The 27426-nt window shown below is 38.4% G+C and overlaps 1 protein-coding gene across 5 annotated transcripts in view; it reads left to right on the top strand.

Annotated features, from left to right (window-relative positions):
- Positions 1-26479, top strand: part of WDR26 (WD repeat domain 26) — a 41891-nt gene extending 15412 nt beyond the window's left edge. Inside the window, exons 7-16 of one of the 5 annotated variants that reach the window (XR_012902948.2) lie at positions 529-654; positions 3517-3655; positions 11492-11632; positions 14632-14751; positions 14844-14989; positions 15294-15372; positions 16336-16465; positions 19650-19835; positions 21316-22858; positions 23770-26479. Coding sequence is in view for 3 of the 5 variants with exons in the window: in XM_075925269.2 (XP_075781384.2) it covers positions 529-654; positions 3517-3655; positions 11492-11632; positions 14632-14751; positions 14844-14989; positions 15294-15372; positions 16336-16465; positions 19650-19835; positions 21316-21341 (1093 nt within the window). In the remaining 2 variants the exon portion in view is untranslated. Of the gene's footprint in view, positions 1-528; positions 655-3516; positions 3656-11491; positions 11633-14631; positions 14752-14843; positions 14990-15293; positions 15373-16335; positions 16466-17974; positions 18144-19649; positions 19836-21315 lie in introns of those variants that run through there. The other 4 variants (XR_016349263.1, XM_075925269.2, XM_075925270.2 and 1 more) reach the window with 4 other exon arrangements.
- The last annotated feature ends 947 nt before the right edge of the window (positions 26480-27426 follow it).

Below are 27426 nucleotides of genomic sequence, written 5' to 3'. Positions count from 1 at the left end.
CACCTTGAATTCTTTTCTTGTGTGGACTTCTGGCCATCACACTTCATTTCAACGGGAAGTGATGTGAAGGCTTTCTTCACAGTCTATAGGAATTAAAGTCCTTTTACTTTGTACTTCAGGATTCTTAAAATTAGAGCAGTTATAAATTGTGTATTGTGTGTGGCGCGTGTTTTTTTTTTTTTTTTTTTTTTAAGTATTTACTGCCAGTCCAGAAGTGTCAATGCTGCGTTTGCATGTAGTTAATAGGAAAGATCAATACAATTTGAAACACCAGCACTCCCTTTGATATGTAGCTGAACAAAATAATAGAATAATATTTGAGGGCCAAATGTAACAAGTCTGGGCTTGTCTAAACTTCACCCATAGTAAATATATGCCCACATAGGTCAAACTTTTATCTTTCTAATTTTGTATCCTCCACACCCAGACTTGCATGCTGGGTGTGAGTGTGTGTATGTATGTATATATATATGTATATATCAATTAAACCATAGTCTGATGTACCCCCTGTCTCCTCCCCACCCCCAGAAGAAGACACTTAAAAACAAAGGCTTCCACTCTGTCCTCAACTCAACCTATTGTACCTACCTATTGCAGGGGTCTGAGATCAGTATGTGGGGCGCCGTACATGCTGCAATGCTTGGGCATAATGAGGTGAGTTTAAGACAGTGGAAGCCAAATTCTGGATTTTGTTTTTTAGGCTTTTTTAAGTACATGTAGACAAATTGATAGAATTGAAGTAATAGTAATCTAATAGTTTGAAAGACAGTGGGACTTTAGCAATGTTAAAATTAATAGGATAGACCACTGGTAACATCAAATTCCGCTTTTTTTTTTTTTTAAAAGGGGGTTAATCTGTATGGATTTCTGGCAATATTAGAATACAACATGCTTCTGTCACACTAACATCTGTGAGCTAAACAGACAGAATTGCTTCTTCTTGGGGTGGAATGAAGGAGGGTGAAGCTTTTTTTCATATTACTGGCCCTGTGATAATGGATAACTTAATGAGGGGCAGGTGAGGGACCTTTGATTGCATCCTTTTATTTTGTAATCAGTCCATTTTAACACCCCACCCCACCCCTTTATTAAGAACTTAAAAGTGAAATCTGTTTACTTACCTGGTTCTCCTCTCTTGCAACTTAAGTTGGTAGTTGTAGGATTATGCATGGATAGGCAACTTTTATTTAAAAACCACTGAAGAACTTGAGCGTTTGGGAGAAAAGTGAATATTGCCTCTTGAAGATGCTGGGTTAAGTAGCAACACTGTGAATCTTTATTGTGTCCATTTGTTAATCAGCATTTTCATTGTAAACACTGGAAACAAAATCACCTTTATGTTTTTATTACATTATTATTCCAGTAATTTAAATTCTTTTGGTCTGATTTTTTTTTTTTAAGGACTAAATTTAGAATTTGAAATTTGTGAAAATACAGTACTTGATGGGCCTTGTTGTTCACATAGTGTTTCCATATGCCTTATTCCACCACAGGAAGGGTAGTTAATAGGCAGACTGTGGGCCAAATCTGGACTGCCAGACACTATGGAATAGACCCTGAAATTTTTTTAAAATTTACTAATTATTGTTTTTTGTTTTTTGTTTTTGTTTTTTTCTGTAGTCGGGGCCATTGACTGCCTTGACTGAGAGATTTGGATCTTGACAAAAAAAAAAAATAGAGTACCCCTGCACTAAGGACTTGTCTACACTTGAAATGCTACAGTGGCACAAATAGTATACCTTCCTGAGAGATGCTAGCTAGGTCAACTGAATTATTTTGTCTATGGCATGTGTTAAAGTAGGCTGAACTATGTACCTTGAGGTGTGGACTTTTCACACCTCTGAGCAGCATAGCTTGATTGACCTAACTTTATAATGTGAATCAGGCCTAAAGTTAAGTGTGCTATTCTGAGCAGATCTGTAACCAAGGACTTCTGTGTAAGAAGTGGAGAGCAATATGGTTGAGCATGACTACTCTAACTAAATAAAACCTGTTCAAACAGCCATGCTTCATAATCAAAGTCTTGTCTTGTGACCACCCCTGAATATCAATATCTGTTCCACTTTTTCTGAGAAGAACAGTGGTTGAGTCCCTGTTTATTACATACTTAACTGTATCTGTGCCATACAACTTACTAAACAATCTGCTTCATTAGTAGAGTGAGAACTGTCTTTTTTTTCTCTCTCTCTCTCGCTCCTTCCTCAATGGAAAGGAAACCAATGGGCTCCTTGAACCCACATCAATGTATTATAATTTACATTCATTAAATTGATATTTATGCCTTCTTACACTAAGGAACTTCGTGCAGGCAGTTGTCCCATTTTTTAGAAAGGGGACCACAGCTTTAGACATACAATATTAGAACTGGCAGAGTACTAGTAAACAATAACAAATTATACTTAAAACAAATCTTCTTGTAATCTTCCTGCAACCTGTCTGAAATTCAGTTTACATAGTCCTAAAATCATAAACCTTTTGATTTTTTTCCTCCCTAGAAGTAGTTACAGTTCTGGGAAATGCCATTTAAAATACTATATAATCCCTCAAAATATATTTGGTTAAGCAGAAAATCAAGCTTGACTATGGAGACATGCCTCCAACTCACAATTATTTACAACTAAAGAAAGAGGAGAGGTGGGGCAGTGTTTCTTTGCCTTATATTTTTCTGATTTTTTTGGGGGGAGGGAAGGGCATTGCTTGTTGCTCTGAGTAATGTAATACTGAGTCTTACTCTCTGTACTTGCTTTAGGTAGCATCTTGAAAGGATTTCCACATCTTCAGCATACTAACAAATATTGTAATAAGCCAGTGCTGCAAAAAGTACCTCACTGACTTCTACCAATTTTAAAAAAAAATATTGGAGAAGGAAAAACGCATTTTAGGACAGTCACTTGTCATGAATTTGTCAGTATTTAGTGTAAGATAAGATTCGTGATAATGATTTATAACGAGCTTTACCTAAATTGTATTGATTTATTGCAATAGCTCCCCCAGTCATAGACCAAGACTTCTTTGTGTCAAGCACTGTACAGATATATAAACAAAAGATGGTTCCTGCTCCAGTTAACTTGTAAGCTCTGTGAGTCAGTCTTGTTTGCACAATGCCTGGAACATATTAGCATCTCCAGAAACTGTAATAACATAAATACAGTGTGTATCTTCTTGCAGTTCAGTTCAGAAAAACATAGTGTCAGTTGGTGAGCTGTAAATATAACTTCTCTGAATTTTTCCTGTGTGATTTTAACATTTTGATGGTAGGATCTTCCTTGGCACATAATGGAGGGGAGGGAAGAGTATTGATTTTATCTATTGATTTATTGGTACTTAAGTCCCAATACCTAGTGGTCCTCAAACTAGACTGATACTAGCTAGTTAAACTTATGAGCTTTGAAGATGATCCTGTCTTTTAAAGTTAACGTGTGGGTGGGTGGGTGTGTCTGTGTGTGTTAGTTTTTACCAATTACTTATCAGATTCTGTTTTAACAAACCCTATTGTTTCTCTTTTGCTTGTTTCAGGAAACAGTTCCCATGTTACACACAGCAAATACTAACAGAGCACTGTAATGAAGTATGGTTCTGTAAATTCTCCAATGATGGAACTAAACTAGCAACGGGATCAAAGGACACAACTGTTATTATATGGCAGGTTGATCCAGTAAGTGCTCAGACTTTAATATGTGTATGTTTAAACATAAAAAAAGATAAGCAGCAGACTGCACCTCTTCTAAATCATGCAGATATTCTTAAATATTCATTATGCTTTTGTCTAAACCTTTCCTAAAGTTTTTGGTATTATTTCAGTGAAGACCTTTATTTCAAATCCTTTTCTTCTTCTTCATACACACACTTTTTTAAACTTTAAGTTGCTTAATTTAGAATGACTTCAAATAAGTTTTCACAATTTTAAACGTCACCTTTGTTTTTTGAGAGAGAGAGAATGTCACAAACCATATAGAAGTTTCATCAACGTATCTACTAGTTTCCCTTACACGTACAACATCAGGAACTTTTCTTGAGTCATGTTCTGTGTGAACTTGGAAAAGCTCATCAAGAAAGGATGTACAATTTTTTTTCAAGATTAAGTTTCCCTGGTGTTTTAAATTACTATATATTGCTTATTTGCTTTTGCTACATGAAAACTGCCAAATCTCCTTACCCTTACTCTACCGTAGCTATTGGATATCAGTATCTTTCCTGTCTGAGTTGTATTTTCTTGTAAATAAAATACGTTAGCAGTCACTCTGGGATTATTCAGGTCCTAGTGATATGTACATGCACACACTATCTAGTTTCTTGGGGTTGTCACTTAAACCTTTTGAGAGTATTCTAAAAATTATATTGGGCTTTTGTTACTCCCAACCCCAGTTATGAATTTGCAAGCTGATCTTGTGTCCTGCAGCAGGATCTGAATTGAAGGGGAGCCTCCTTCTCTTCTCCCTTGTTCCTGTATCTGCCCACTTCCTCTGCTCCCCCTTCTTCTGCCCCCTCTCCTCTCCCAAATAAATAGAGGGAATATTGTCTTAATTGGTTTTTTCCATCCATGTGCAGAATACATTTCATGTGCACTGGGGCATGTGCAAATGTGCACCACCAATGGAAACACAAAACCTACCTGTAGGGGCTCTGGTAATGAGCTTGCCAGCATTTAAACTTCTCTTGAGCAGCTGCATGAGCGAACAGCTTACAGGGAACACTCGTTAGGAGGGAATATACCACTTGAATTCTTCACTGTTGGGGAAGGGTAGGGGATTTTGAAAACAGTTAAGACTAGTTTTGTGTGTACATCCAGCATGGAAAAACTTACTTAAGGAGTATCAACACTGGAGATAATTTTTAATTGGAGCCAAACCACTCTATGTTTATAAATGTCAAGAGATTGTTAGAAAATAGGGTCTGGGGCTTTTTTTGTTAAGCATGAAGTGGAAGCTTTAACTTATGGAAAATTTATTAAACAGATCTATGCTACAAAATAATACCTTCAGTACAAGCAAATAGTTTCATAGTGAATCATTAATTATATCCTATTTAATCGTACTAAAAGAAATGCATTTTAAATGTTTGAAATTATGCCAAAAAGTTAAGTAAGCATGGGTCATTAGAAGAATAAACTGATGAAACACACACAGCTTTTCCAATTGCTGCTATTTAGAAAAATTCCAATAAACTGCATTAGGTCTATTAACAGTCAGTAGATTTGAAATTCCTTCCTCTGTAAAGTTGAAGGATAAACTCTTGTTATAGGATACTAGGGAGTTGTGCCACATGCTCGCCAACCCCTACGGGGATAGGTGTGTGGCGTAGGGGACAGTGCAGGAGTGGGCTGAGGGCAGGGTGTCTGGCTGAGGGGAGAGGGAAGAAGCAGACTGCAGGTAGGTGACTAGCCAGCGGGGAGGGTGCAAGAGCAGGCTGGGGGTAGGAGTCTGACCAGTGGGGAGGGGAAAGGGCAGGCTGGGGGTGCAGGGTCTCAGTGGAAGGGATGAGTAAGGGGGCTGCAGGTGCAAGGTCTCACCACTGTTGCGAGTGAGGGGACTGGGCCGAGGGTGTGTGAGATGAGGATGGGGACGGTCATGTGACTCCCTCCTCCCCCCCCACGGGGGGGAGCCCTCGTGGCTTCTGAACCCTCCCTCCGCACAAGGGGGGCAGGGATAGGCCATGTACCAGGAAGGGAGGAGACAGGGCAGCTGAGGGTGGAGCGATGGGCTGTGGGATGCAGAGTGATGTGATGACGTCACTCTGTCGTCCCAGAGGAAAAGTTTGTGTGTGAGAGAGATATAAAGGGGGGGGGGAATACAGATTGAAATTGCATTAGGACGTACCACTCAGTCATTTGGTTGCATAGTTGCCAGGGCCTATGGAGTTCATTTGTTTCTCTTCACATTATTTCAAGTGACTGTTGAAAATTAACAAAACTGGTTCTAAAGACTTCGTCATACAGATTTTCAGTAATATTTTAATCCTTTTTTTGGTCTGCATCAGTAGTCAGTAAAGAGCATCCAAACCCTCATATTTTTCCTGAAAATAAACTTATCCCCACCCATCGAAGTTGTTCCATTCCTATCACACCAGCTATCCCACATACATTGAATTCGGTCTTGCCTCTTGCACTAGCTTCAGCCTCCTTATCCAGAGATTCTGCTCTCATTTCCTCTTGCTGCTCTTGTACTACTTCCAGTCCCACTAGATTGCTCACTTGCTCAGATTCTGTCCTGTCACTTAGTACCTTGACTTAATGGAACCACTTATGGGGAAAAGTACTCTACGTAAGGTGGCTGAATCTTGCCTTGGTGCTTACCTGCTACCTCTGGGGAAAAAAATACCATCTTGCACACCATGTATCATCCTCTTCAAATTCAGCTTTAAACTTGTTTTTCATCCATTCTGGGCATCTTTCCTGTCAGTTTAGGAAAAGGTGAATATTGTTCAGTGTTTTTGTTTTGTCTTGTCTTAGAATGTGAGCTCTTACTGTAGGAAATATTATGACCCTTCTGTAAGGGAATATATCAACTTAGTTATGAAAAATATGTTGACCTGTTTCAACACTCGTGTGTGTGTGTGTGTGTGTGTGTGTGTGTGTGTGTAGGTGGAGGGGTTGGCTTTGAAATTGCAGTAAATCCATACTAGTTTTAGAGCAGTGCTGTTGTAGTTGATCACTGTGCACAAAGACTTAAAGATGTTTACCAGAAGCCAATACAGAAGCTTGGGGAATGGTGCTACTGAGGCAAGGTCTTGAGGTTTGTGTACTTTCAGCTGCTGTTAAACCTCCCCTGTAATTTCTCTGTTGGAAGGAAGATTAGACCTTTCCCTTTCCTCCGAGCCTCTTTGCAATTGAAATGAGGTGGGGGTGAGTTCTGCCTTATGGAAAAAGGGTTGCCTACTATAATTCATCAAGTCAGTGGCCATAACTCAATCTTCCATTGGACGTGTAGCATTTTGGTAGACCTAGACCTGTCACACTCTGGCAGCAACTCAGGCTCCTCTTCCTAACCATTTGCTTCTACCAATTTCTAACTTTACAATTACAGGCAAGTGTAAACAGACCTCTAGATTAATAATAGGGAATTCTGCTTTTCTATTGCAAACTTCTAAAATATGGAGCAACTGGATTTCAGAGCTAAAAGACCTAAAATTTTGGAAGCTATGGGGAGCTAATAATTCTGGCTATATGGAGGAAATCTTTCTTGCTGGAGGTACTGCTGCAGCATATTTTCCCCTTTCAGTAACAGGACAGCAAGAGCTATGGCACTGAAGCATGAAGAAAAGAGCAAGAAAAGCAGAGTTTTTCCTATTCTATCATGGACAGATCGGTCACACAATAAAAGGATTTGGTGATTGCATAAGATTTTTTTTGTATAGGGATTGCGTAGGCATCCATCTCCCAGTGGACACAGAAGAAGGTGCAGGAGAAGTGACGGGTGACTGGCATGCACTTGCCCACCTTGAAGGCCAGAGAATACGGGCTGAAGGCATAAATGCCTGTGCCAGGCCCAGAATCCCTCAGCTTCCTTCACTGAGGGTACCGCATCTGTCAGGGTTCAGTTGAATTCTCTCTTCAAGATGCCATGAATAAGGCTAAAATAAAACAGAGGGAGGGCTGTTGGAGACCTAGGACTCCGAATAAATTCCGGAGTTTGTTTTCATATAAAGAGCCCCTAACAAAAGGGGAGAAAATTCCTGTCCTCTTAATAAAAGTATGTCCAAAAATGGATATAAGAAGCTGTGCATTGTTTTCTCTCCTCACCTTCATAGCAGGTGGAAGGGGAGGGGTTGAAGGTATGATTCTAGCTATCTGGGCCTTAAGTGCCAAGATGCATGTGACTCACATTTGATCTGGATCTCCTCAGCTGAAGTTACTAACATTAACTTTAAAATGATCTTGTTATCTATGTTGTCGTGAAGGAGTGGAGATCTTTTGGCAGTTGTAAATGGAGATGTGGTTTCTAATGGAGCTGGGACTTGATTCTTGGCAGTTTCTTACCGTCCCTTCAGAGGGAAGCAAATCCCTTGTTCTTATGGGCAATAGTCTCTTCTTGTCTATGAAAAATCTTAATATAGAAAGGACTGGCAAAGTAAACGGAGACTTTGTTTCAGAGTCTGACAGCTTTTTAGACTACCAACCATGACTGCTACTTCACATCCAGGAGCCACTGCAAAATCATATTCTTGTCCAGAAGAAAATACTTGAAAGTTGCTGTTGTGAATTCACTGTCTGGAGAAACCCCGCATGCTGCTCTAATCATTTTTACTGTTCTCATTTTCGGGTCCATTTGTGGGGCCACATTGTTCCTGGGTAAGGAGACTTGCTTTACAGTAACAGCATGATAGAAAAGACTTCTCCTTTCTACACTGCAGAAGGCTGTCTTGTAACAGTGCCTCATCATGATCCAGTCTTCCCAAACCTAGTTGCCTGGCATTTAAAAGAATTAATTGGGATTTTTTTGGTTGTGGTTTGTCCTGACCATCATAGTTACTCTGATATCTTTTCCTGAATGTCTGCTTCAAATACCCTCCAATTTGGCAGAGAGACTGAAACAGGGACTAATATTGGGACTCAACAAGCAGTAGAAATCCTCCAAGAAGATTTAGCTTTGGAAATGATGATGAAGTTTCTGCATTACTTTGCATTCCGTGGTTAAGAAACTGCTTGAACAACAACAAAACACTTCCGTGCACCTGGTTATCCAGAGGATTTTTTTTTAGAGCAGCTTTGTTGACCAGGTATTTCTTTGGAAATTTTAATTTTGTTTTAATGTCATGCAAAAACCCATTCAAGGGACCATATGGCTGTTAACCAATAGGTTGACTAAAGTCTACAAAATTGTTCTCAAACTTCAGTGGGAATGGCCTTAGGAAGGAGAGATGCGGGCTTCACTGCAGACAGGTTTTTGTAAGCAGGAATCAGAGTATCTCCGAGTCTTTGTTCCCTTTCTAGAAGATCTTAGGCTGCTCAGCAACTCTGTTACTGATTTGTGGACTTTGCTTCACCAAAGAATAGAAAATCTCATCTGTCGTCTTTGTCAAGTAGCAAGGCCTGTACACTTACCTCATCTGAGGGAAAATTAAGGGATATATGAAGGAGTTTATATATTGAAATTTAACTGAGTAAACTCATTTCCTGAGGTAGGCATATATTTTAATTTAAAAAAATAAACTAAATCATAACTGGAGATGACCTAAATTGGAGAGCAAATTCAGAGGAAGGTTTTTAAGGTGCTGTCAGTATTAAATCTGTCAGCTTCATGCGGTACTCATTGGGCTTTCTGCTTTCTGGATCTGTGGACCTTGCTATTTGAAGAAAGGAAAATTTTCAGGTAAGCACAAATAAATAATCCTAACCTATCTCTTTTCCTAGCCTGTTTTTAGGTTATATAAATACCCCCAGTGCCTGTCTTTGCTGCTCTTTGTTTTCCTCGGATAGGAGGAATTAATTAATGAGTGTAGTCAGTTTCATTACTGCAGTTTGGACCCTTAAAGGCAGAAGGAAAAATAACAATAGTCTTGCTTTCATAATGAAAGCATGGGAAAATGAGACTGTTTTTGCTGTTTTCACTTCTGCTTATACAGTTCTAGCCTGTAGTAGTGAAAATTACTACAATAATCACATTTCCTCAACTTTGGCTAGGAGTACTGACAAACTGGATTTGTGTGTGGACTCAGTACTGAATTGGTTAAAGTTCAGAAGGCTAACGCTACATTCTTTACTTTTCAGGAGTGATGAGTAGAGTTGGCTTTTTTTCAGTCCTTGAAAAGACTTTTGAGTATAGGAAAAGACAAAAGCTGCAAAGATCAGTGAGCAAAAAGGAAATGTTTCCAAGTAATGGAGAGTAAAAATGCCTAATAATTTACTCCCTTGATTGACTAAGTTATTCCTAAACTGTAATCTCTATATGCCGCATCTTTATTGTGACTTGGAACAGATTCCCAGCTCAACACCAGTGTGATTACAGTGGGATGGGCCAGAACTTAACTGGAACCTTTTCAGGGTTTGGATTGAGCCGGCAATTGATAGGGTTTTTAATAGCCCAAACTCCCTGATATTTCCAATAGTTGATGACTATCGTCAGACTTCACTCTAATGAGCTGTCCTGCCATTTAAATTGCTAAGCATTGTCTTGCATTGTACAGTCCAACTACGACTTAAGTGATTCAATAGGCAGAAGGAGTTCCTCATGCATTAAACTGTCAGTATTAATGACTAAATACGATACAAACAAAGACATCTCTTCATAACTGACTTAGTCCTCTAACATTTAGTAACATTTTAATAAGGGATGCTCTTTTAATTCCTAAAACTACGGGAAAATATTATGGTCATTTGACTATTTGATTTAATAACTAGCAGTTGGAAATGTAGTTGCTGACTATGGCACTAGGAGCCAGGAACTCGGAAATTCTAATCCTAATTCTGTCCCTCAGTGCCTGGTCGAAGACAGATCACCTACCTCCTTGTCTTATTTAATCATGTTGTAAAACATGGGTAGTAATACTGGTTTACTTCACAATGGTGCAAAGACTGTGTAAAGTTCCTACGGTGTTTTGAAGATTAAATATTGCATAATTTCTAGGTTCCATGCATAATGGTAAGTATGGGCCACGTTGTACAGGTTGGACCTCCCTTGTCTGGCACCCTTGGGACCTGACCCATCCCGAAATGAGGGAATTTGCTGGCCCCACTGTCACCAGGCTCCAGTCTGCAGGGCTTGGATTTGGGCTCCAGTCTCTGGGGCTCCTTTGTTTCCCAGCCACCATGACCACTTCTTCCCCGCCTAACTGGGGATCCCAAGGAACAGCGCTTGCCAGCTACCATGCTCTGCCTGCGATCCCTGAAACAGGGCGTCCCAGTTGCCCTGCTTTTGTTGCTGGCTGCCCCACTACTGCCCTGCCCAGCTAGGGCTCCCTGGGATGGGTCTTGCTGGTTCTTCTGTTGTCCCGCCCAATTGGGGTTCCCCAGAGACAGGGCTTGCCGGCCCCGGAGATGGGGCTCCCAGCCGGTTCACACTCCTGGGTGCTGGGGCTCTCTGATCCAGCAACATCAGTGGTCCTGCTGAACCATGGATGTTGCCGAACCGAAGAGTTTAGGGTTTTAGAGGTTCAACCTGTAGTATTGTTTTTGCACAGAACTATTCACTGAATTCCACAACAAAGGAAGAATATAACATCAGAATACCGACTAGAACATCCCTCTGTATGCTGAGGATGTTGGAAAGGCTTTTTGTCTGTGCCTGTGGATCTATTCTCTCTTGGGTACTAACTGTTTACTTTCAGATAAGAGGTTAAGATTCTTTAAAGAGAATGTTTGTGTGTTAAAAGATAATGGCCAAAACATGCGGGCCAGAATTGGGTAGAAATTCTATCTCAACTCAGGACTGTTGGCTTAACAGCAACTCAAATGGTTATGCCAAATGTTGACTAATCTGTGTGTGTGTGTGTGTGTGTGTGTGTGTGTGTGTGTGTAATTATATATAATATATATATGTGTGTTTATTTTACTTAGGATACACACCAGCTAAAATTGCTTAAGACATTAGAAGGACATGCATATGGTGTTTCTTACATTGCTTGGAGTCCAGATGACAACTATCTTGTTGCCTGTGGCCCAGATGACTGCTCTGAACTGTGGCTCTGGAATGTACAAGTAAGCAATCAATCTTCATATAAAATTTTATGTTTTAACATCAGCAGTTGATTTGTTATGCATTGGAACTGTTCAGAAAAGATGAAATCATATCAGTAAGTTTGTTTCCATATAAGTCAACATAGAAACATTGCAGTTTTTCATTTTATTAAAAAGAATGCAAATAGACCCGAATCTTTTCCAAATCCAGATAGAATATAACATGTCTACTAAATGTGAATAGAACTTAAACTGATTTATCAGCGAGTCTGCTGTTCATGGATATGTCCTTTCAACTCTGATTACAAGGAGTTGGCTGCCACGTTTTCATTCCAAGTGATCACTCATACCCAAGAGAAGTTACCTATTTTTAAAAACAAAAAAACCCTCTAGATACTACACTTGAAGAGGATTTCTTTGATTTATAAAGCATGAATTCCTGTAATGCTATGCTTTTTATAAAGGTGGGTTGTAATGCTTCTAATAGTCAAGTGACAGTGACGTGGCGCTTATCTCTGAGGTGAGGAAGTTGCCAAGAGCCCAAGTACTGGAGTTTCTTCAATTTTGTGATCCAAGTGGCTGGTTGGTGGAATCTGACCTATCCGCAAAGTGCCGAGAAACTTTTAGATGTGATCCAAGAGCATTTGGTCTTGTCACTTAGGGGGCAGTCAAGAATAACTTACTTTTTCTCGAAGAAGCATTTAGTCTTTTCCTCCAAATAAGTATGCTATCCCTGCTTTACAATCCATGGACAAAAGTCCATCCTAGCATTGAGAGTTAGTGTGCAGTATCTAGATGATACCATAAGAGATAGTAAGGAAGACAAGGTTGTTGCAGAGAAGCTAACTGAACTCTGCATTGTCTTCGCTGAAGAGAATGAGAGAGAGAATCCTGCCCCTGAACCGTTCTTTTAGGTGACAAATTTGAGGAACTGTCCCAGATTATGGAGTCAGAGATGGTTTTGGAACAAATTGGTAAATTTAAAGTCGTCCGAGCAGGTGATACTTACCCAAGTAATTCCAAAGAAGCTCAAATATGAAAGTGAAAAACTGTTGCGGTATGCACTTCCTTCAATCAGTCTCTGTAGGAATTGACTGGAGCTTAGCTATTATAATGCTAATTTTAAGAGGTGATCTTGGTAAATGCAGGCCAGTAAACCTAATTTTGGTACCAGGTAAGATGGTTGAAACTCTGGTCAATAGAATTATCAGAAACAGCAGTAAATATATGTTATGTTGTGGGTGTGTCAATACATTGTTTGTAAAGAGAAAAAATCCTGCTTCATAAATCTTTTAAAATTCTTGAGGGGGAGTCAACAAACGTGGATATAGAGTACATTCAGAAAGCACCAAAGACTCCTAAGCAAAATGAACAGTTGTGAGAAAAGAGAGAAGCTCCACTTATGGATCAGTAACTAGTTGAGATGGGAATAAATTATCAGTTTTCATAACAGAGCGGTGAATAAGGAGCACCCCCATAGATCTGTCCTGGGACTAGTGCTGTTCAGTATGTTCATAAATTATCTAGAAGAAGTGAGATAGCAAAACTTGGAAATATAAAATTAAATGGTGAAAGTCCAAAGCATCTTGAGAAGAGTTAAAAGGGATCTCACTAAACTGGGTGGCTGGGCAACAAAGTGGCAGATGAAAATTCAGTGTTGTTAATGTGCAAAGTAATACACGTTGGGGGAAGACTAATCCCAATGATACATATAAAATGATGTGGTCTAAATTAGCTATTATAGCTCAAAAAAAGATCCTGGAGTCACTGTGGATAGTTCTCTGAAAATAACCATTCAACGTGCAGCGGCAGTCAGAAAAGCAAATAGAATGTTAGGAATCATTAAGAAAGATATAAAAAGACAGTAAATCACGTGCCAATATATAAATTCGTGGTATATCCACACCTTGAATACTGCATGCAGTTCTGGTTTCTCCCTTTTAAAAAAATACCATATTGGAAAAGGTACAGAGAAGAGCAACAAAAATTATTAGGGTTATTGAAAAGCTTCCACATACAGAGATAAGATGACGAAGGCGATTTTATTATAAACGTCTATAAAATGATGAACAATGTGGAGAAGGTGAATAAGGAAGTGTTTACCCCTTCACAAATATGAACTTGAAATCACCCAGTTAGTTTTAAATCTGCTGCCTATTAATTTAACATAAGGAAGAAGTGCTTTGCACTATGTGTAGTCAACCTGTGGATTGTTGTTGTCAGGTATTGAGGCCAAAAGTGAAATTTGGTTTAAAAAAAAAAAGTTAAGTTTTAATGGAGGATATGTCCATCAGCGACTATTAGCAAAAATTGTCAGGGATGTTTTGGGTGTTCCTAATCCTCTAACAGCTAGAAATGGGAAGTAAACAACAAGGGATGGATCACATAATTACCCTGTTCTGTTCATTCCCTCTGAAGCAGCTGTTGCTGAAAGACAGGATGGTTGGCTAAATACTCCACTGGTTTGACCCACTATCAGCATTCTTATATTCTTCCATTCTTAAGATTTTGTTGATAATCTGTTTTCTAGTATTATCTCTTCATTCTTTTGGTTTCTTTCTCACTCCTTTTTTTTTTTCTTTTTCTTTTTTCCTTTTCCTTTCCTATGACTCTTACTCATCTTTTTCCTTCTTTCATTGATCCTTCCTTAATGTCTCTTCTTTCCTTTCTTTTCCCCTCCAATCCATGAAATACACCTGCTGACTGTGCAGGCTACAGATCTGAAGCAGAAGCAAAAAAGTTCTAAATCTGAACTCCTTGCAGTTGCTGGAGTAAGAACATGGCTGACAGTTTCCCAGGCTGAACAAAAATTAGAATAGCTCCAGCTTTACCTGACTGCTCTCTAGAAGGCTTTGATAATGTGCAACTTTTTTACCCCTTTATTTAATTAATGCAATGAAATGTCCATAATTAGAAACACTAGGATAAGTTTTCATGCAAATCTGTTAATTATATATGTCTGTAAAGGTGGGGAATGCTGGATTCTGTGGTGTTTGATTTTTCTTTTGTTTCCTCTCCAGACTGGGGAGCTGAGGACAAAAATGAGCCAATCTCATGAAGACAGTTTAACCAGTGTGGCTTGGAATCCAGATGGGAAACGCTTTGTAACAGGAGGGCAGCGTGGACAGTTCTATCAGTGTGTAAGTTCTTTTAATTGTGACTACTAAAAGCTCTGATTAGAATTCCTAAGAAATTTAAGTTAACACCTTGGTTATATTTTCTTCCTATACAGGATCTAGATGGTAATCTCCTTGACTCTTGGGAAGGAGTGAGAGTGCAATGCCTCTGGTGTTTGAGTGACGGCAAGACTGTTCTGGCATCGGACACACACCAACGAATTCGGGGTTATAACTTTGAGGACCTTACGGACAGGAACATGTAACTATCTTTTTATTAAAAATTCCCTAATAACGCTAGTCTGATTCCCGTGTTGTGAAAATTTCTGATACATTACATTTGAATAGTTTCTTTATGGACCCAGCAAATGCTGAAATAGAACCAGATGACTTCTGTTCAGTTCTTGTTGTAATCCCCTTTCAAATACAAAAGTAATGGCCCACTTGGTTATAACCACGAGTGAAAACATTGCAACTGAAAACTTTTTATGCTTTTTTGGTGGTATTTTTTTAAATGTCCAAATAGCAGTACTGCTAACTTTATGGTCTCTCTCCTGTGATTTCAGAGTACAAGAAGATCATCCTATTATGTCATTCACGATTTCAAAAAATGGCAGATTAGCTTTGTTAAATGTAGCAACTCAGGTAAGTTGATAAAAATACAAGAAAGATGTTTTCTTTCCACTGCTAAATTTTTTTTAGAAAATTTTAAGGAATTTGGGATTTGTAATAAACAGGCAAGGCAGTGTTCTACACAACATGTGAAGTCTGTGTGTGTGTGTGTAATATGCAATATATATACGTACATATATACCCACACAAATAATCAAATATAGGATTCTCCAAAAGGGACAATGCGTCATTTTGAAAAACTTCACAAAACTTAGTATAAATAAAGTATTTGCCACTAGATTTTAACACTTCATTTTACTATTCCCAATGTTGTAGCAATATTCTAGAATTGCTATCCCTGGATTATTCCTGTTCCACATAATTAACATTTCTTTATGGACTTGAAAGTTTATTTTGGAAATCACAAAGTGGAGAACTGGCTGCTAGAATGGGAGACAGGACAACAGTTTAATCTATTGTTCCAGTGCAGTGGTGCTCAAATTCCCCCCCCCCCCCCCCCCCCCCCCGTATTCGTGACCCTTGGAGCCAGGCATGCAAAAAAAAAAACTGGGAAAATTTTTCGGGGGGGGGGGGAGACGGAGAATGCTGGGAACATTTTGTTGCGGCCCCTTTATTTTAAAGCACCGGTCCGCTCCCCTGTCACTCTCCCCACCCCTGCTGCATGTACGTCGGGCGCCGAGCTGGGAAAACAAAATGCCGGCCAGCCCAGATCAAAGCACTGTGAAGTCGTGTCCCCCTCTCCCTTCTCCCCCCCAGGAAGATGGCTGCAACCCCTTTGGGGGTCGCATCCCTCGGGTTGCACATCGCTGTTCTAGTGCATAATATCCATTCAGTTTCACATTATAGTCTTATTGCATAAACTGGTTGACATGCCAAAAATAAACAAATGATAAAAGTGGAATACTTCAAACATAGGTGCTGGATATTGTCTTATAATAAAAATAACCTCTGGCATTCTCTTTGCCCCCCTCCCAGGGAGTTCACTTATGGGACTTGCAAGATAGAGTTTTAGTGAGAAAGTATCAAGGTGTTACACAAGGGTTTTACACAATTCACTCGTGTTTTGGAGGCCATAATGAAGACTTCATCGCTAGTGGCAGTGAAGGTAATATCGGCTTTAAAGACTTCAGACGTCAGTTGATGTACATTTCACACATGTACTTTGTGTATAAAAGAAAATGATACAATGTATTTTAATTAGTGTTAGTTGCTGGAAATAGTATACAAGGATAGGAGTAAACAAAGGTGCGTGTCGCTGCTCCTAAAGTTATAATATTGTAAGGGACAATCCTACTCTACTAGAGAGGATAGCCTGTATGCTTTGGGTCTCTTCTATCTTTCTCCTTTAAGGATACATCTAGACAGCGGAGCTATTTCAGGATATTGGAGGTATCCCAAAATAGCTTTACTCTTCTTCTCTCCCCTTCCCGCCCCCCCATCTTTTAAACGTGACCATTATTTCGAAATATTTTTCGAAATAACGGGCATGCTATACTGGTATCCCTGTAACCCTCATTCCACAAAGGTTAAAGGATGGTTCGAAATAGTGCGTTATTTAAAAATTTGAGACTGTGTAGATGTTCCAAATTTGGAAATAAGCTACTTTGAAACAGTCGAGATAAGATACGCAATTTGCGTATCTTATTTTGAGTTTAAGGTTCTGTGTAGATGCACCCTAAGAGATTAATAATAAGTTTTGTGTGCGTGTGTGTCAAGAGGCATGACATTAGCAGTTCTGCTTTTGGTCAAAATAGTTGTAGTGAGGAATTTAAATTCATTGGATTGATAGTTTTTGAAAGACAGGTGTGGTCAGATAATTTCAATTCCAAGAGTAGTCATCTCAAATCAAGTGAAATTAATTACAATGAGAAGAAAAACAGTCATCTAGTAATTAGTTACAATGAGAAGAAAAACAGTCATCCAGCAGTTGATGACATGGTGTGTCTAGCGTGGGTTAGTTTTATTGTGACTTTCGTGTTTTTCATACTAGCAAGTAGTCTGTGGTGAGGATAAAATTTAGTTTACTGAGCCTATCCCAAACTGTTTGAGTGAACTAATTCAGGCTTGTGAGGGGTTTAACTCCTTCAACTCCCATTTGAGATCAATGAGACTTGAGGGTGCTGAGCCCTGTGTAGGCCCAGTATTTGTGGTGCAAGAAAGTAAATTGAGAAACCACTGTTTGGACTCAGTAGCTCAGAGTTGAGTCTCTTTGGAAAGAGGAAATATTGACTAGCACACTAGAGCAATTTTCTTACTCTTTGGAAGTGAAGAAAGATTAAATTTAAACCAAGGTTCCCCTCTGCCCTTAGTGGAAGATACCAACTGAAAGAGAGCGCCTGTGTCATCAATGTCATCCTCATCAGCTTTGAGCCAAAGTTCTGGTGTGGGATTTAGTACTTGTCAAAGTTCAGGGTGTGGATGCTGAGTCATACTTACGCTTTGTGTGGGGAAGTGTACATGCTACAATACGTCGTGTGTGTGTGTGTGTGTGTGGTGGTTTTTTTTTTTAAATGGACACTTCACGTATGACCTACTGTGTGTGTGACATTAATGTGGTAATTAATTTATCTGGGTCATCATTTAAGAACAGCTTTTTTATTTTTTTTATTTTCAGTGTCTAAAAACTACCCAGCTGTAGTTGAAGCTGATGGCACCTTATTTAGATTCGGACTGCCAGAGGCTGTTGCCTCTTTGCACTGAATTGTTGCAAATGTGGCTGCTGTGAAAGTCTCTATGTACAAAAAAGTAACAGATTAGAATGTCATAACCTCTTAAATGTAAAGGTATGTTGTCAGATAGGTAGGCTTTTTCTACCACCTGCACTTATAGGAAGAAAATAAGAGATTTCTTTTGAAAGTAAAATTGACTTCTGCCTTAATCTAGCTCATGTGCTTTTTCTTTTTTTAAACAAACATACACTGTCAAGCATCAAAATGCTGGCTTGTGTTTACATTTTGATTCTCCAGATAGCAGATGCTAGGCTTATGGCCCAGAATCGATAGAGCACTGGTTTGGTTTGAAACAGAGAGGGAGTGGATATTTATATGCAGTCAAGGGAGTGAAAAATGTAAACATGAGATGTATTTGATGCAAATACAATAATTTAGAGAGATTTAATTCAAATGAGCTAATTTTTAAGCGGAAGGCAATTTCTTTACCAAATGATTCCCTGGGCCTGTTTTAGCACATAGGTCAGAGTTGAGCCTGCTTTGTATGGGGTGGAATAAGGTTCTCAGACTTTTTTTTTAATATATAAACCTTCAGAATCACATTGGATTGTGTAAAGTATTGTCTAAATCTGTTCCTCAAAGCTTTAAATCTGAAAAGCTAGTCTAGTAGTGTACATGTATGTGAGCAGAGAGTTTGTTGTAATTCAGTCTACGTAGCTCCATTTGAGAGCGCCTGATGCAGTCTACAGTAATAAGTCACTCTGTAGGTTTGTCTACATTAGGAGAAAATGTCATTTTAACTAGTTATTCTTTACAATGAATTTCATTTTATTTTGGGGTATGTGTGTCTGTGTTGAGAGGATTGCAATGGATTAGTTGACCAATGGCTGTTGGTTAAATACACTGCATGATAAACTGGAGTTGCTACTGTTCACAAAAGATGGTGGTTTAGAATTCTTTGAAGTCTGTGTAGTAGGCAGGACTTTACAACTTCAAAAGGCCATAAAAATTAATTAATCTTACCCTGTTTACACTTTATACATGGGGAAGCAGTGGCATAGCAGAACTATAATGGTACATGACCCCATTAGGTCATTGACCAAGTTGGTTAGAATTTTGGAAGCCTCCGTACTAAGACTTATGCTTTTAACTGTTCTAAATGTGGCCTTATTTATCTGTTCTCTAAATACTGTGGTGTTAAAATGTACATATATCTCTGAGGTTAAGACCAGTGATCAGCAGTCTTGTCCTTGAATCAGCATGCAGCATCATATCCACACCTTAAGAGGAAGTTGATTTGTGTTTCTGGCCATGTGTTGACTGACAGTTATAATTTAGTGCAGTCTCAAATGCTTTTCCTCAGTTAATGAGCTCACTAGGGCTGTCAGTCTTGTGTATGAGCTTTGCCCACATTGTCTTGATCAGATCCACTAAGAGCAAAAACAAAAGCTTGCTTCTGTTGCTGCATATTAGGGGGTTTCAATTTTAGAATTTTCAGCACTTTTTTTTGCAATACTATGTTTTTAGCATAATCTTAATATGAAAAATTACAAGATGTATGTAGTTAGGACATTTTAATTCAATATTTCTCATTCTGCTTCAAATCCATGTTTTATTTAGATCACAAAGTATATATTTGGCACAAACGTAGTGAGCTGCCAATTGCGGAGCTGACAGGGCACACACGTACAGTAAATTGTGTGAGCTGGAACCCGCAGATTCCATCCATGATGGCCAGCGCCTCTGACGATGGCACTGTTAGAATATGGGGACCAGCACCTTTCATAGACAACCAGGATATTGAAGGTAAAGCAACATCCATGTATATTTAAAAAGAAACAGTAATAGAATCTTACGTAACTGAAATAATAATCCATCTAATTGTTTTGGATTTCTTGACAATTAACATAGACTAAGAAAATAGCAAACAACCCTTAACGATCAAACTAAAAGTACATTTCCTGAAAAAGGCTTCAATTGTCAGACCCTACAACAGTCAGTCTGCTTATTCCTGAACACCTACAACATGATCCTATTGAAGGCATCCAGGAACCATTTCAATTCCCTGAAGTGGCGCTAGAGTGGATTATGTGACTAGATACCTTGAGATGGCCTTAACATTGCTTGTGTTCACTGCATGTAGAATAACATTTTTCTTTACTACTTTGCATAACAGTTAGTATTGATATATTCAGACATTAAATAGCAAATAATCCTCCTACCTTGGAAACAGAATGAGGGTATTTATTCTTAAGGTAATTCAGTACATCTGAAAGGTACTAGATAGCCCTGGTAACTAATTATTTACTCAGAGACATTGCAATTCTACTGCCTGTACATTACAAGTTTTCCTCCACCACGATCTCTTCTCTGAGAGAATTCCCATGTCTAGTTAGTCCCTAGCCCTTCTACTGAGACCCCTCTTGTGTGGACACCTGCCACTGAACAGCTGTCTGGTGATGTGACAAACTAAATCAGCTCTATACTTAGATGTAACTTAGAATATACAGTATTTTACAAGTTCCACTAAAATCAATACTCTCTAGTTTCTGTCATCCTGCATTCCTTTCTCTTTCCACCACCTGAATGCTAACCTAGATTTGCAGATTTGCCACTGACAAGAAAACATGCTTATGATTAACGGGGAAAAATAGGGGAGGAGGTAAACTTAAAAGAAGCCCGCATTGTCTTTACTTTATAATGTAGCAGGTTTAGTGGTTTGATATTTCAGGAACTGAAAATAAGACAACAATTTTTATAATTGTTTTCACTTACTGTTCTCTGTGAACTACCCAACAGGGCAGTCTCTTTAGTGATCCTTTCCTAGTATGCTCTGTTGCTGACAATTTTTAAGATCTAGAGAGAGATTTCTTTTGAAGAGTAAGAGCAGTAAGGTTCAACTAGAGGAAAAATCACGTTTGTTCTAAATCAGTGTCTACCACATGATTTATTTTCAGTTTGTCACTAAATTTTTAAGATGTATGTTGAGTAATAAAAGTTTTCAAATACAAATATCCTTGCTCTCCTTTCAGGAAAATACTACACAGTAAGTCAGAGAGAGAGAGAATTTTTGTAAAAGCAAAAAAAATTCTTAGTTAATTGTATTAATAAATTGGAAAAGAGTAACTCCCCTTCAGGGAAGAGAATAAATCCACAAAACACAATTACTCTGAATCAAGCGTGTGTTACCCCTCCCCCCCCCCCCAAATGTTGGAGGCTGTTACATCTTGAAAAATTATCATCCAAGTTTAATCTTTCTTTTACATTTCATCTTGTCTTTGCTCAGAGGAATGCAGTAGCATGGATAGTTGATGGTGATTTTGGAGCAGACGACTTCTCTTTAACTTAAAATTAGTCGTATTTTAAATGGCTTGGGATTTGGTGCAAACAACATGATTGATAGCTGGACAGACATGCTCGTCATGAAAAAAGAACCATTTCTGAAGCCCGATCGGGGCCAAACATTTACCACCTTGCTTCATAGTAACCAGTTGAGATGAAGCACGTCGTTAGAACGTTGTTGGACGCCGTGTCGAATTACCCCCTCCCATCGGTTGTGAAGAACTGTGCTACATTCAGGCTAACCATTGAACTCAGTATATATATTTTTTCCCTTCTGCCTTTTTGTCTGGCAGGTTACCGTTCTTGTTGCTCTTCTGTGTAATGAAGTTTAAATGCTTGTTTGGAAAACTTTATTTAACAGTTTAGAAGGCTTGATAGAAAGAGTGCTTTAGTCTGAAGAGTATACATTGGATAGGAAGGGATTTCCTTCTCTTGTTTCTCTAAATCTCTCTCCGCCTTATTTAGCTTGAGATCTTTGCAGCTTGGTTCATGGATTCTAGCCTTGCCCATTGCGCAGTATATATAAATCCAGATGATAAAACAGTGAACTATGTCAAAAGCACTCTCAATATCACACTTGACAAAAAGTTTTGTACTTTTCACATAGCTCGTTGCCCTGTAAAGGGGTTAACAGCACAATTTTTTTAAAAAATAAATTATTTATAGGATTAAAGTGACTTCATTTGTATACATTTGGAATTTAAACCAGCTTAACAGTGTCATTAAATGCAGTATAACTGATGCTCTTTCAGAGTGTCATGCAAGACATGGTCAAATGCAGTGGCTGGAAGGAGTTTTACACAGGCTACAGAAAGTATTCTTTTAAAAGAAACCTAAATTTCCATCTTAATAAAAAACAGAATTATTTAGAAGTGAGAGCTATCAAAATGCACCATCTGATGATTAAAAAGGACAAAGGTCAGTTTTTAGATTACATAAATGTGTGCAACAAGTTTGTCTTAACTTTTGCAACGATTCTGATCCAAAATTAGGATAATGCTGTTTTGCTTGGTAATTTAAAACTTAGTATAAGTACCTTTGTCATCTGAATGACAATACATATAGATGATTTTCCCCTCAACTTAAGTACAACTGTAGAATTGTTCTTGGTGTTTGACTAACAAAGATGAATAGACCTTTTTTTTGAGACATTTTTGAAGTTTACAGGTTTAAATGTATCTGCTGGACCTTGTTCTGTGCTGGTGCTGTTAATAGCCTGCCACTTTTAGGAATGGTTCCTTTAATTTCCCATTAAAAAGACAGTTTAAGTACTGTATGCTTCTCAGAATAAACAGGTGGCCTGGTATCTCTAGTGTGCTTCTGCACTATTTGACAATTGATTATGGAATGGTGTTAGATTCCCTCTTCTCAACTGGATGGTGAAAGTAGCATCAGAGCTGCCATGAAGTAAAGAGGGAGCAGGGAAGAAGGCAGGCCATCATGAAAGATGAGAACAAAAGGGTGGATGAGACTCCGACTGGGACTAAGTAAGTACTTAATGTCCTTCTTTGTTGGGTGGAGGGATAACTTTGCCATTGTTCATGCAAAGAAAAATAGACTCTGGGTTGGCTAATGGGATTGGGGGAGAGAACACAGCAGGACCCTTTCTAAAGGTTGTGGAGGACCCAAGTAGATGCTCCCAGAGCATATAATACAAGAGAGATTCTAACAGATTATGGCCATTCGTTTCTTTGACTCTCACTTGCATGTAATCTTAAACACTATTTTTTTTTCTGAAACCAACCCTTAATCTGACTTAAAAAAATACCAAAGTATAGGATTATCTGAAATAAGAACTGAATGTTAATACCATCAATCTAGTTCATTTATCTTCAGCTTCCTAAAATTATTTTTAAAAGCATTTCGATTGAATTGTAAACAAATATAGAATTCTGGTTCGTATTAAAAATCAATATTTCTATAGATCCTTTGGATTACCAACAAACCATAAAAACAAAAACAAAAATTTTCTCCAGCGTTAGGTGGTCAAGAGATCAACAGTTTCTTCTGCCATAATTAATGACATGTCACAGCATGAAGATTATAGTCTTGGTTCTGTGGTGACTGTGGTACTAGTGCAGGTTGCAGGAGAAGCAAAGAACACTGAGTTTAAGTCTTGGGAGGCTAACCATTTTGGTTTTAAATAAAAGTTGAATATCCAAATTTTGTACAGTGCTTTACATCTTCAAAGTAGCGTACACTTGTTAACAGCAACTTTGCTGCTATTTATAACATTTAAGGCTTCACATTCTATTGATTTGGCATTTTTAAGTATTTTAGAGCATTATACTCCCCTTTAAACTTGAATAAAAACCTCTACTCCACTAAGAGCATGTAGTGCTGTAACTGTCTTTTTTTTTTTTTTTTTTTTTTCTTTTTTAACCCTTTATATTTTTAGATGATGTGGAGCCCATTCTGTTGCTGGCTGTTCACCCCAAGATCTAACATTGACTTCACTGGGAATTGTGTGTGTAAAGAAACAAGCCCCTAATGCATACCCAGAAGACTGATTTTGTGTTTAGACACTACATAGGATTTTCAGCATAGTGTCTATAGCTAAAACTTTTAGCAGGGATCTAGTACAAGGTACATTAGAGCACACTTCAGTCAGCACCTTCTTTTTCACTGAGATGTGATGACAATTTATCTTGTCAAAATACTGGTCTCCCCTCTTTCCCCCCGCAACCTTCAAATCCAAGAGCTTCTGGACTTTAGAGTACATTCCTAATGTATATATGGTAAACACCTTGAAATGGGATTAGTCAGAAGCACATTTTGAGACTGCCACTTTTATTTATTAATAAATGCACCTATGCAATGTAGATGGTAACAAAAGCCTTCCCAGCAAGGTGGAATGAATCACTTCAGTTTTACCAAGTTTGCTATATACATTGTGCCTGCAGCTTACACATAATATGCAGAGACCAATAGAAAGGTGGGACTGGCAAAACAAAGATTTTATGGTACTTAATCTGACAGCAAGATCATCTGTAGACTTACAGGCAGTGAATGATGATTCTGACTACTGTCCTGGACTCTAAACTTTAAAAAATAAAAGAACAGCCTAAACTATTTCTAACATGCTACCACATAGTCATAATGTATGGTTTGAAAAGTACCAATACTTTTTGCCCATAGACCAAAAATGAGACTTTAGCTGTGGAAAAAGAGTCATCTGCTATGTGTTAATTTCCATGTGCTTAAAAATGTTCCTAGGCTGGGATCTATTGGTTGGAGCAAATAAGAGTCATATTTATCCCCAGCGATCAGTTATTTCTAGTAACTGATGCAATACTTCTGGGGGAACATGCTGTAAACATGGGGGTTTTTTTTAAAAAATTTTGTAGCTGGTAATTCAGATATTCATAATAGCTACTGATTATCAGCAAGGTAAATCTTTTTATGAATTATGCTTAATTGGTTATCTGAATATACCTGCATTGTTCAGGTAGGTAGTGTGGTGGGTTTTTTTTTGGGGGGGGGGGGTGTTTTTGAGACAGAGAGAGAGATGATGGAACACAAAGGGGAGGGAGTAATAAGCTGCTGTTCTAAATCTCTCTTCTGAAAAATGTGTCCAATTCCCTTACTCAAATTTTTCAAATATAAAAAGTGACCCTAATTTTAAAACTAGTGCAAAGATTAAAGCTAGAAAACTATCCAACACGTGTCGTAGCTTCTTATCCTGGCTGCAAGCAGGTAATGTTTAATGCAGTGAATTCATTATTGGCAGTATTTGTGTCTAGTGACCTCCCACCACACCAATAAATAATGTTCCCAATCCAAATAAAATTGTTTATTAAGATATTGCTTTCTAGAAGGTAGAAATGACACACTCAGTCCATGTTGAGTAGATTTATATGCAGAAAGATGGGGGAATCCGCATACAACAAAGCCAGCTTTGTTGGCTGATAATGTGAGGAACAACCAGAGGAGAGAAGACCCTCAGACTCTTGTTCATCTCCCCAGAACAATAAGTTGTCTCAATTAATTTGAAACAATTGCTATAAAAAGGAGCAGCAAATCCTATAGATAGCTTTAAAAATACACAACATGGGCTCACATCCATTTTCAGTTACCTTATAGGAAGAACTGCTAATTTTAAAGGCAGTTAGCAAAACTTTATTAACTGTTGTACACTTTTTTTAAAACCAGGGTGGATTTCATTGAATTGTGCAGTGTTGTTGAACTGCTGCAGTAGCTGCCTCTAGTTGCTGAAAACAAACTATAACTCCATTTCCTGTCTAAGCCAGATTTACCTGGGTTCAGTAATACAGCTAAGTATGAATGTTTTCCCATGTGATATGAGAGAGTGAGTGTGTGTTATAGACATGGAACCAAGTGTTCTAGGTACTGGTCATGTTCTATTACATTTTTTGTCACGTTGTGTGTATGTGAGGTGTCCTCTGACTACAGACATCAGTTAATATCAGTATATTTTTATAAATCGGAAATTCAGTGTGCCCCATCTTTCACTTCAACATTTTTAATTGTTAGGGTAATGTGCTAGATTTGAATCTTAACATTTTTAGGCACAGATGGAAAAAAGTTATTGGCTCCTTGAAAATGTATGGGACAAAATGGATTATCAAAGCATGTATGTACTTACAAACCAAGCTGTAGAGATCACGAAAAGAACTTTACTGTTGATCTCAAGATTTCTAAATTGTCAAGATTTATATGGAGTTGTGGTGGAACTAGTTAACACTTAGAGCTTTTGGTATGTAATGACTATTTGCTATGGACTGATATTAAATGTTTCAAAGGATTGCGTTCTTAAACTTTCTGGATTTTTTTGTTACTGTCCTCTTGGATTATATTAAGTAGTTTAAATTTCTTTGCTATATTACATTAAAATATAAGAATGTTGGGTCTCATATTTATTTTCACTTGTTTTACTAATTTACAGAACACCCTTTGTTAATTTTTTTATTAAGTGTATTTTAAACATATCTTTAAAAAGAAAATTGTTAAATTGGAATTACATAACTTCTGATTTGCTTTTATTAGGGTTTTTTTAAAAGTACACTTTTTCCATGTCAGTGCACAGCACTTAACAGAAATGTTTGTATTCCCTTTCTTCAGTTCAATAAACAGAATGAATAACTGGACTGAACACTTCTTAATTTCCTAACAGGCTGTCAATTGGCTGTGCATTTCACCTTTGATTTGATGATTAAAATAGAACTTTAATATTTGAGCATTTTTACTGAATACTTTTCCAAATAGTTTTACTTAGATGCAAATATATATCAAACATTTACAGCACTTTACTCTCTTGCATTTTAGTCTGTGCTTCTCTACAGTCTATGAAGGTGTGCACTTAAAATACACAGTACAAGCACTGACTGACAAATCCTTGGGATTCATATGAGAGGGCAATAATCCAGAGTGTAAATGCTAAAGGGGAAGAGTTTTATTTTGCATAGCACCTCACACAGCAGGGTGCTGCTGCACTGAACTGCCAAGTAATGCTGTGCAGAGATACTAAACTTTTTTTGACTAAGTATTTCCCAACAACTTGGATAGTCCCACTTGAGGCTAGCATTGAAACTCCCCCTCCACAACAGCTACAGAGCTGGGGCTGGTCGCATATCCCAAATTCCTCCTTCCCCTATTTCTCATGCCACTATCCTTCCCACCCAGCCCTTATTTTCCCACCACTCCATCTTACATGTTTGTTCTCCAGGGTCCAGACACCTGCATGTAACACTACTCAGGAAAGCAGCCCTTCATTTTCTTGTGCACAGTTTCACAGGCACTGAGAGGGAACAAGCTATGTACCTGAATGGAGTACAGTGGGCCAAATTTCAGGAATAAAACCTCTTTTAGAAGAGCCCTTCTTCCTCGTGAGAGGAGAGAGCTTCCGAAAGAGTGCATCTGCTCTTCCACAAAAATAAGCAGAAGAGCAGAGGTGTTCCCTGGATGCAGCAGTTTTTCAACCCCATAGTCTAGACATAGCCTCACTTCCAGCTGTAGTGCAGATATATCCACTGATCCTCTTATTCCTGTGACATTAGACATTCTTTTCAAGCTATGCTTTTACATAAGTGGATTA

This window comes from Pelodiscus sinensis, chromosome 3, assembly GCF_052426305.1.
Source record: "Pelodiscus sinensis isolate ZL-2025 chromosome 3, ASM5242630v1, whole genome shotgun sequence".
NCBI lineage: Eukaryota > Metazoa > Chordata > Testudines > Trionychidae > Pelodiscus > Pelodiscus sinensis.
Note: the sequence above shows the minus strand (reverse complement) of the source record. Positions and strands in the feature narration are given on the sequence as shown.